General features: G+C 37.7%; 1 protein-coding gene across 11 annotated transcripts in view; it reads right to left on the reverse strand.

Moving 5' to 3' along the window:
* Positions 1 to 11,378, reverse strand: part of tns1b (tensin 1b) — a 90,174-nt gene that overhangs the window by 54,514 nt on the left and 24,282 nt on the right. For all 11 annotated transcript variants that reach the window (XM_014020873.1, XM_014020877.1, XM_014020871.1 and 8 more), the window contains exon 4: positions 4,632 to 4,670. In XM_014020873.1, the coding sequence (XP_013876327.1) occupies positions 4,632 to 4,670 (39 nt within the window). The remainder of the gene's footprint in view (positions 1 to 4,631; positions 4,671 to 11,378) is intronic.

The following is an 11,378-nucleotide window of genomic DNA, read 5'->3' on the forward strand; positions in this document are numbered from 1 at the left end:
AATAAATACAATCTGTGCTGGTTCAGAACTCAGCTCTGATTGGACCCCATCTGCACAATCTATGCCCCGCAGTTACTCATTACTCAGCAATGTCCTGGACCCCCTGTACCACCTCACTACACCAGAGGGGAGATTACGTATGTGTTGGTGGTTTATGGGTAACAGAAAGAGTCGATTCATTGTGTGTGTGTGTGTGGACCCCTGTGTGTGTGTGTGTGTGTGTGTGTGTGTGTGGACCCCTGTGTGTGTGTGGACCCCTTACATCTCTTCACCTCTGCCTAAACCCTGAGAATAAAACTTTTTCCTGGCAGAATTGGCTGCTGCTTGACATGAGGGAACATCTGAGGAATGCTTCACCCCCAAACTAATCAGTTCTGGTTAGAAAAGGGGGGTGCAGGTGGTGGGGATCTATCGGTTCTGATAAAGGACGACCAACTGTCCTGACTCTGTGACAGTGAATAGATTTAATGTCGTAAACCTTTTCAGTAAATGAACAGTTTTAAGCTGACTGTGTAACTTGGATTTGAAAAACAGTATTTGGTTTATTTATTGCTTCAATAGAACAAAATCTGCTGATTTTGACTGCTAAAAAGTGGCTAAAAGCTTTTGATTCAAGATCAACTGATCATGTGGTTCAAACAGTAAGTTTTAGGATAATCATTAGCCAACCATGTGTTTTCTCAGTATTTTAAAAAAGTTGTTAATGTGGACATTCTGATCTTTTAATGCAGCTTCAATAAACAGCTTAATCCCAATTGTTACCAGACATGTTGTTTTACTTCTGGAAGCTCTAAAAGTGTTATTTTAGCTTTGGGTAGCTAATTTAAGTTGTACAACAAAATAACGATCTCCATTTCATGTAGCTAGTGTGAACGGTCACGTGACCCCTTGACTTCCTGCCTGTCCTGCTGGAGGGAAATGTCTACCTCAAACTGGTAGAAGAAGAAGTGAGTAAAATACCTTAATAAACACATATAACTGAAATATTTTGAACATATATTCTTTAAAGAGTCTTCTATCGATATATAATGAGAATTTTATGCTTGCATGCATGTTTTCATCGTAAGAGTGAATGTAAGCACGGCTACATTTGTTGCCGCGAGCATAACAGACAGCGCTATGCTATCAAAGGTTTGCCTGATTATTTGATTTATCTTATGTTTTTTTCCCCCACTCACACTCAGCCTAAACCTATCAGGTGTTTTAGATCTTTTGGACCTGAAAGAACCCCCAAAATGATGTGTGCTGGATCAGGGGTTCCCAAACTTTTCCATACCATGGCTCCCCAAACAGCATTAGCTACTGGCAGGGACCCCCTTTGCAAACCCGCAAAAAATGCTACAGAATATGTAAAGATCAACTTTAATATTTAAAACATTCATAAGATTTAAATTTTAGGTTTTGGTCTTTTTTCCGCTTATCTCCTTCAGCTTTCTGAGGTCCCCCCTAATGCCCCCTGGTGACCGCACAGGGGGCCGTGGACCCTACTTTGAAAAACAGTTACAGTAAGTCACAATCATATATTGTTGAACTTGTACCCATGTCTTGTTATATGTTGTTTCCCACCGGCAACAATTATTGACAAGCACAAAACCTACACTTTCAGTAACACAATCAACATAAAATAAAATAAAAAATCATAAATACTGTGTGTTAGGGAATAAGGAATTAAAAGCATATGCTCATTTTGAAGGGAAAAAAATTGGGATTAAATGATCAATTTAAAAACAGCATTCAGATGAGTGGACATTTCATGAGAATCTACTGTTTGTTGCAAAGATAGACTGATAAAATCTAGATGCCCGGAGTCTTTTGTGACTGAGCTAACGTCTGCATAAGTTTAGAAAAGTTTTAAGCCAAACTGTCAAAAATCCTCCACCAGCCGAAGATRAGAAGTTTCACTAAATACTAAATTCACAACATATGCCCAGAACAAATCTGGCACAAACTTTGCATTTTTATGATGTCATGACAGTTTTTCTTTTACTATTTTGTAGCCTATAAATAAATAAATAAATGCAAAAATACTTGCCTTTTAGTTCAATCAGATGAGTTAAGATGATCTGATATTGGAGATGTATTTTCTCCAGTTGTAGCTCATCAATCTGACTGAATTCAGATGAGAAACGGTTCATGTTTCTCGCCAACATTTTCCCTGACTAAGTTTATATATGGTTAGTGTTGTAATCAGCCTCCACCTGAACGGGACAGTTAATCATGCCTGGCCTCTGGCAGGAGGAGGAGGAATTCTCCAAACAAGGAGTTGAAGGAGCGCACACCTCGGAGAGCTGCTGCTGCTGGGAATGTTTGTAGGATTCGTGCAAGAACCCACGTCCACACGCAAACCACACTGCCCAGTTCCTGTCACACACCGAGGAGGGAAACATCCTGGGACTTACTCATCCGTCTACAAGCCAAACACCAAGAAGTCACCATGCAAATCTCAACAGGTTCATCTTCATGGGAGCCATTCTTATCCCTGGTCAGAGCTGAAACCATTACAAAGCTGTTAATGCAGTTATATATTGACTCGTCTCTTTCTTTGTTACTGTTTAGCATTCGGTCCAAACACAGTGGTGGTGAGTCACTCAGGTAAAAAATAGCCACCTCACATTTTCTTCCTGCATTGACAAGTAGTGCCGGACATTTGGGTTTGCTTAATTTTACTATAATTATTTGGTCAAATGAAAATCTATGAAAAATAAAAAAAAGTGACAACATACTGCACACACAATATTTTCTTCTTCAACTCTCAATATGTGGTGTGAGCTAGAGCTGGGCGGTATACCGATTCGTACCAAAAACGGGATTTTACTTTGTTGGGATATAAATTTTCTGAATACTGACAAATTGGTTTAAATAGCCTGAACGTGTTTAGAACATTATGTCGTGCGCGCGGGGGACACTTTTCCTCGCAACACCGCTATGAGCATTAGCAAGCTAGAAGCTTCTCAATAACTGGTCACGTGTGGTGATTCCACTACTTATATTGACTGATTTAAAAAAAAACTCTCCCATTCGTCATCCCAGAATGTAGTAAACACCTTTTCCGTAATGTGCACGGTCAGATTTTATGCACGACATAAATGTATGGAGATGTTAATGTGCTTTTATTGTGAAAAGCCTGGGGGTAAGTGGTTTTCTCTTAGGTGAGTTGACGGGTGCCCGGAGGTTGAGTTGTCCGGTTAAGTTTTATTAAATAACACAAAACGATAGACCTGATAATGATCTTTGCTCAACCCTCCTTTATGATTGTACCAAAATGTGTGACTTCTATGGACTGCCGTTTTATTCAAAATACAATAAATAAATAAATAAATAAAAAAAGGTAAAATTTGATAAATAAATAAATAAATAAATAAAATACATGCTAAAACGTATTAAAATTTATTAATTTTGTTTTATTTCATGTAGACATTTAGGTATTTGATGGAATATATATTAATACTTTATTAATTAATTGTATTTTGAATAAAACGGCTGTCCATAGACTACTGTCTGCAACCAGGCAAAGAAGAAAAGACACGAAGAGGCGGGAAACATCAGCACAGACAGAGGGACAGTAAAAGAAAAAAGTCAAGAAATTATGTTGCAGAAAGACGTAACTTCAGGTTTGCTAATCAATAAGAAATGTTTGTATGTTTTATTATCAGCTGAGCTGTGATAAAAAGAAAAAAAAAACAGTCAAAAACCGTAATACTGGTAGAATTATTGAAATTACCCTGATATACTGTAAAATTTGGGTCATATCATCCAGTTCTAGCTTAAATACCATCCTTCAAAGAAAGAAAGAAAAATCCCAGCAGGTGTTCTGGTGTTATTTTTGATACATCTGTGGCCCTGCTGTCCATCTGACTGAGTTTTAGAGCAGCTCTGTTACCCACAGCTCAAAGAGCGAAGGCAGCCCAACAGACACACTCCAAWGTGTTTATGAGGGCGGTTAGCACCTCTAATGCAGACACAAACACCTCGGGAAAAACCCCTCACAGCAAGCAAAAGCTTTGCAACAGTAACTCAAAGCTCTGCTGTCACCACGAATGAAAATGAAGCCATAATTGATGTGTTTTGTGTTTGACGGTATTGAAGCCAAACAGATGCCTTCATGTCCCAAGCATCCAGTGCATTAGCATCTGTGAGGATAATAACATGTTCTGGGTTAATTGTGGCAGCTTTTATGAAATCAAAACACAGATATTTTCTCTGAGAGGGTAATAAAGTGCAGGGGATATTTGGTTTGGTTTGTCCAGCACCCAAAACCCATTTAAACACACAAACATGCGAAGAAGCGAGTGAACAAACCAGATCCAAGTCAAACACGAGTTTCTTACATCGATACCAAAAAAGGCAACAGAGCGAGCGTCTTTTTTWTTGCATTTCAATCTCTTCATACTTTGACTATGGCACACTTTTTTTTTAATTTCAGAGTGAAGCAGATTCAAAAGCATGACTCTGTTTTTAGTCTTCTACTTTTTTTAAATTTTTTATATAACAGGAACATTTCTGGAAAACAACAGTCAGATCATTACTTGATTTAACCTGTGTTCTGTTGAAACCTGTCCAAAAAAAGTGTTTATTTCATGGTGTTTAACAAAAAGTACACTAAAATCAAAAACTTAAAATTTGTTTCTTACCAGCTCATAGTTTGTTGCTGGAACACAAGATGACGTCACCTGAAATCAGACAAAAACAGGTCAGTTATGGGAAATTTGTTATAATTACTTTATATAAAAAATATATATATAACCATATTATTCAACTAATATCGCTCCAGGGACTATGAAAGCCAACAGTGTTTCACATTTACCCATTAATGAAAGGTAAAACACTGCAATATGTAACAGAAAAAGTATTATTATCTTTTACCTTTTAAATTTGCACACATATCAAGTTGTACAGGTTGTCCGTTATTTACAYAGACTTTCCCTTGTTTTGCAGGTATATGGACGTATAGAGCAATCTCACAGATTTTTTCAAGTTTTACAGATTTTTATCTCCGCCAAGGGCGAGGTAATGTTTTCGGTCGCGTACGTCTGTCTGTTGGTATGTCTGTCATTCTTTCTGTGGACAACATTACTCAAAAACTTGTGGACGGATTGTCATGACATTTTTAACACATGTGGGTACTGGACCAAGGAACACACCTTTACATTTTGGTGATGTTCCGGATCACGATGCGGATACAGGAATTTTTTTTTCTTTTAACACTCTGAGATTGGCAAAGCTGTGATGCTTTCACCGGGCTTCTGTAAAAAACAGTGAGCTGGATTGGACAGCATGGACTTCAAGCTTTATAAAAGTAATGTTGAATCCACATTTAATGATAAATAATTTTTGCCATAATATGCGCATTTACAGAACATTTTGTGACCAGGAAGTGCGTGACTGCACCATRAAACCTATTTTTCCCATTTCCTCAAACACACCACATTTCCGAAACAACCAATCAAAACAGTTTGTTTCTACTAGGCTTGTAAACAGAGAGCTTCTGGCCGGGCCTCAAAGTTTGGAGACGGGGGGAGCCAGGAAGCACTTTATAAAGAGAGTCAAACCATTACAAACTCATACAAGGAGATAAAACAGACGTTTTACATGGTGAAATGTKACTGATGAAAACTTAGGAGCTTAATCCCACACCAGTTTGACCAKGAATAACGTTGAGTGACCAGTCTGACTTTTTTTTTTTTTCACAGTGGACTCCACCGAGAAGAAATCCCGTGCATACTGCTGCTTAAATGTTCACCACGGCACAACTTATTCGGCAAATGTGTTTCCATCTCTGCTTTTGCGCATTAACTCTTACAGGATGGGGGTAAATGGTCTTGGCGGAGGTTTGCACTCTCYGAGTGCTTCTAGTTTTCAAATGTTTTTAACATGTCAGAACCTGTAGGACATTAAAAAACAATAAATAACATCAAATAACCATCTTCCAACCTGCTCTGCCACTATGAATAAGTTTTCCCGTCATTTCCTCCTGCTTTGCGCTGTAGGTGCTATCATCACAACACATGCGATGATTAATACGGATTTTTTTGCGAAAATCACTCATTTTTGAGACTCATTAAACAGGTAAACTCCCAAAAGGGTTGACATGTATGAATTTGTTTATTTTKTTGCACTGAATAATATAAATTGTACATTTACCAATGATTTGACATTTTTATTTAAAAAATTGCCAGTTTGTTAAACTTTATTGCAAATAATCACAGTATTCAACTTTAATATTAAACCTTTTCTGTAGTATTTAGCAACTAAAACTACCAGACAGGCTCCTTCTACCATAATAACAACTAAGATATGTTAGTTTTTCATTCAGCTTGTGTTGTTAACCTCATGTGGAAGTAATTTTCCCTCTTTTTGATGCATATCACTGCATATCACCTGCCACCTTTCATGTCCAGAGTTTTAAACAGAGATCATCGAACGTTGAGATGTGATGGCTTTAATGCCATTTTGGTCAAACCTCACGAATAAAAGCATGCGCCATACCAGGAAATAATCTGAGCTCTCTTATAATCTGATAGCTCTTGTGTTAGAAATAACTCTTGGCTAGTATCAAACCAATTTTTAGCTGAAAATCTATAAAACCAAGTAAATTATAGCCATTTTTTGTGTTGATTAGTTGAAAAAGAAGAAAGTTTTTACAAAACAAAACAAAAACACTAAAAAGAACTATTTGATCTGATTGTTTTCCGTGTTCCAAACCAAAGAATAAGAAGAGAGTCATGATAATGGCACAGAAAAAAAAAACTCAGATTGAAATGAAGGGATTCTAGAAGAAGATGGACGCTTGAGGAGGACAAATGCAAACAGGATGTCACCGTTGACGTTTCCTTCCTGTGCACGTTCTGTTTAACTATCATTCCTCTCCTGCTGCTCAGAGGGAAAATAAATCCTGCAAACCTAATTTCCACCAGTTAGCGCTCTCATCTGATAGCACAGGAGAGCTTTACGATTCCAGTGAGCTTTTGACTTGTTCGTATCCTTTATCCCTGCTTTCCTAGAGCACCGTGCCTTTTTTTAGCTTTGAAAGATTAGGGCTCACTGTTATCACAAGTGCTGACCACTAGAAGTAGCTTTCATCTCAGCTGCTCTCCTTATCTGAGACTAATTGAGTAATTGCATGAACACAAGGCTTTGGATAAGAACAGGTTGTGTTCCCGCAGCACATTCCTCATCGGAACGCTAAATAAATTTAATTCTCGCCCTCTTTGGTTCATCTCGATGTTCAACTTTAGAAATAAGCTTCCAAACTGACAGGAAGGTTTTTAACCAAAAAAGTGCACAAATAAGAAATTTGAAGTGTTTAAATGCTACAGTGTCGTTCTGTTGCTGGAAGCAGGTGAGTTCATTCTTCAAAGCAAAGGGGGTGAAGGGGGATACGTCTGCAGCCCACTGTATGAGGTGACTGCGGTCCCATCAGACGGACCACTGGACGACTGCCGCCGGGATGTCACTGGCTGATTAGATTAAAAAGATGCAGGCCCGTGAGTCACTTTGGGCCATTAAAGGCCCTTTGTGTCTTTTTATAGCTGCAGCTTTTTCAGCTGGAAAACAGGAATGTTCACTCTAAACAGGAAATGATCAGTTTGTTTCTGCTGTAGAAACAGCTGACATAATGATATACAGTGGTGGGCAGCGCTAGTCCAAATAATAGCTCTGCTATTTCTAAAGCACTTCTGAAAATATTTAGGTCCGCAACTTCGAAAGCACTTATACCATAGAAAACTAGTGGAAGCYAATTTTAAAGTGCAAGTTCAATTTGACACTTACTAGCTGGAAATAATTCATGTACAATATATGTACAACACTGCCAACTAGCGGTGTGTGAACTCTTTTACAACTTAATTCTACAACCGACGATTGCTGGGGATGTGAGTTCCCGAAACAGACCTTTGGTTACTGGTGTAAAAATTAAAAAGTTGTTGAGGATTGCTAGTTCGGCTGCTTCTTTGTCTTTTTCTTTTTTTGTTGTAGATTTTTCTTTAAAGAAGCATCAATAAAGAAATTTAAAAACTGTTTATTGGAAAACTGAAGCGATGCATTCTGGGTACATGACGGATTTGATTTTTGACGGGAAACGAAAGCACGGAGTACAGGAAACTATCTGCAAACTTCAAAATAAGAGCTTGGATTTTAAAGTTTTCCATGTAGTTGTTCCAGTTGACGACTAGATGTCAGTCTTCATCAGCATAACATCTTTAAATCATTTCTGTGTCTCTAACCCCGTTGCTTCGACCAATTACGTCAAGTATTGAGCTCCAGCGTTTAAACTTTATTTTTTAGAAAAAGGAGCTCTGATTGTCAAGTAAAATAAATTAATACATACAAAATTTTAGTAAGGATTACAAACGTTAACTGTTTTTGCCGGGACAGGGAGTTCTAAACATTGCCTTCCTGCTACGTAAACAGACACAAAGCATTGTGGGAAATGAGAACCGTGACCCAAAGCAACAGACAGCAAAGATTTATATCTTCTCAATAAGTGTGTTTATCTGGGAGGGGTGCTGTTCGACAGATCACGTGTGTTGTGAGTCATTGACAGTCATACCTTCCGCTTTTCGAGATAATGATGACTGGTAGATAATTAGTTATTAGCGGTACTGCATTTTAATTTTAGAAAGGACAAATCCGCTTATGAATTATAAAAATTAGTAAGACCGTTAAAGCGCAAACAAAATATTTAGGTCCGCAATTAGTGGATTTGCGCTTTAGTGGGCTGGTGCCCACCACTGATGATATAAAAGAAACTAARCTCGGTACAGAAGCTGTTTTTGCTTTAGTCTCAAATGTGGAATGAAACATCTCCACGGTGCTGCAGCTCAAAAATACCCATTTTAGAGGCAAAATGCAGATTTTATTGAACTGATCTTTGCAAGTGTTTCTMCGTGTCTGCGTTCCGTCGTCCTACATATCCCCCACCCAACTGAGTGACGCCATCCATGTGGAATGTTTCTGTGTTGAAGGTTTTGTCTGGAGGTGATGACAGGACAAGTATTTATGTCTGTTAAAAGTAACTCTAACCCTCACGTAAATAACTTCATCAGCATCACTTCTTCTCCTTCTGGTGCCCCGAAGCCTCAGGCCTGGTCAGTGCTTTATCACTTTATCACAACACACCGCTGACAGCTGATCCACCTGCAGCAAGCCGACATTCATGTGCGTATGGCAATTCAAGTGAAAAAAACACCCAAACGCAGGACTAAGAGGACAGGATGCAGGCACATAGCAGAACCAATCAAACCAAAGGGGTTTTAAAGCTGTCCAAGAACAAGCTTTGTTTGCTTTAACACAATGAAGCACATCTGGAGCTCTGCAGCATGGTTCCGCTGCAGCGGCGTTTGAATCTTCAACACTGATGTAACGAGTGGTTCACACTCTGCTCCATGAACTGGTTAATAAGGTCACAAGATGAGCGCTGGACTTGGAGCAGACCTGGAGAAGAAAACCAGACTGATGTGGCCACGACTCTGTCTAATAAATATTAACTGGTCTAATCAACTAAACAAAAAAGTTGTAAGGATTTATTGTAACTTGAAAACAAAACCAGCACACACACACAAAAAAAAGACACGGACAGAGTATTAGACTGTGTTGGTTTAGTAAATAATCAAATAAAACCTTCCTCACTCTGCTTTTAGTTTGGTTATATTTACAAGGTTTGTTTGAATTTAAACTTCACTGTCAGTGCTCGAGGGTAAGTGGCCTCAAGTTATTTAAAGTCGAGTCCTGATTCTGCAGAGCTCCTATAAGCAATCACAGTTAGAAAAATGACTCATTAATTCAGGTCTTTGCACTTTGTTTTCTGGATACCTGATAACTGAAYTAGTTAAGAAATCAGAAGAAACAAAACAAAACAAAAAAAGAATAAAATAAAATTGTATGTCTGCCCTTTCTTAAAAAAAAAACAACTTCATCTTGAACTATTTCCAAATCTGAAAAATATCCTGTCTTTTCCACACATTATGTCATATACTTTCACAATAAATTTGACTTAATCATCTTTTTAAACCTATAGACTGCTCTAGAAGTTGTTATATTATATCAAGACAATTTCACAAAAATATTCCCTGAATTACAGAGCAGCGCTCCTTCAGACTAGTTCAAAATGAAGGTTTTGCAAAATCTATATTCCCTTAAAGTTATAGTGACTCTATCTTTTAACAAAATTGAATTGCATATTTGAAGAATATACAATTTTATGGACTTTTTACATGACTTGTAAAATACTATTTTCAACCTAATCATCACATTTTAATAATCTCAATAATAAGTTCTACTAATAATTCTTATAGCTCGTTTTGTAAAATAAAATTAGGATTTGTTACATGCTTTTCCTCAAACTTCAATGCAATACAGTAAATTAAATATGGAACAATCAAAACACAATACAGAGCTTTATCATTCAATAACTCCTTTACTTTATACAGAAATGCAATTGATTTTGCTATTTTTATTCTTAAGCAAATTATGTGAGATTTCCATGTCAGCTTTTCATTAATGATGATACCCATTTCGTTTTTGATATTGTTTTATTATCACTACATTTATAGGGTTCTGTATGTTGTATTTATGATTAAATGCAGCAAAATAAAGGTAACAGATCTTTGTAATACTTGGTTTATGTACATAATAACTTTACTGGATGTCCGGTCCCTCAGCTCTTGGCCTGCATTAATTGTGGCCCCTGCAGCAATTTAGTTGAATAGCCCTGCAGTACAGGCTGTTTGGAAGCTAACTGGGGTTTGAAAGATTCACCTTTCACATTAGCAGTTTTATCTCCAAAACATAAGATAGTTATGACAGCTGACATTTGGTTTAATTTTCTAACCAACAAAATTTCTACTAGTATGTGAAATATGAAAAAAAAAATGTTGCATTACACCAAAAACAGACAGTGTTGTCATAAATCACGACATATGATAGAGGTTGGTGAGATTTAAAATGATGGATGAGCCAACAACAGAAAAATGAACATTGCTGGTGTTGGAGTGGACCGCTTCACTCTTCTATTTGGGCAAAGTAGTCAAAGCACAGAGAAGATATTTATCTAAAGGCCGAGGACAGGTGAGCTCACCACAATGGGTGAGCTACAACTGGGAAACCACAGCATGAAAAGACTTCACACAGAAGCACAACAGAAAAAGCACAACAGAAAAACTCTGCATGGACAGAAAAACAGACTAAACTGAAGCATGTGAGATACTCATGATCCCACTCATGATCCATGTTGCCAGCACAGTTTGGTTCAAAAAGTCTCTGAAATTCTGATGCAATTCCAAATCCAAAGATGTGAGTTTTTGTAAAATGTTAAACACACACACACACACACACACACACGCACACACGCACACACGCACACACGCACACACGCACACACG

The sequence above is a fragment of the Austrofundulus limnaeus genome, unplaced genomic scaffold (genome assembly GCF_001266775.1).
Source record: "Austrofundulus limnaeus strain Quisiro unplaced genomic scaffold, Austrofundulus_limnaeus-1.0 Scaffold270, whole genome shotgun sequence".
NCBI classification, from domain to species: domain Eukaryota; kingdom Metazoa; phylum Chordata; class Actinopteri; order Cyprinodontiformes; family Rivulidae; genus Austrofundulus; species Austrofundulus limnaeus.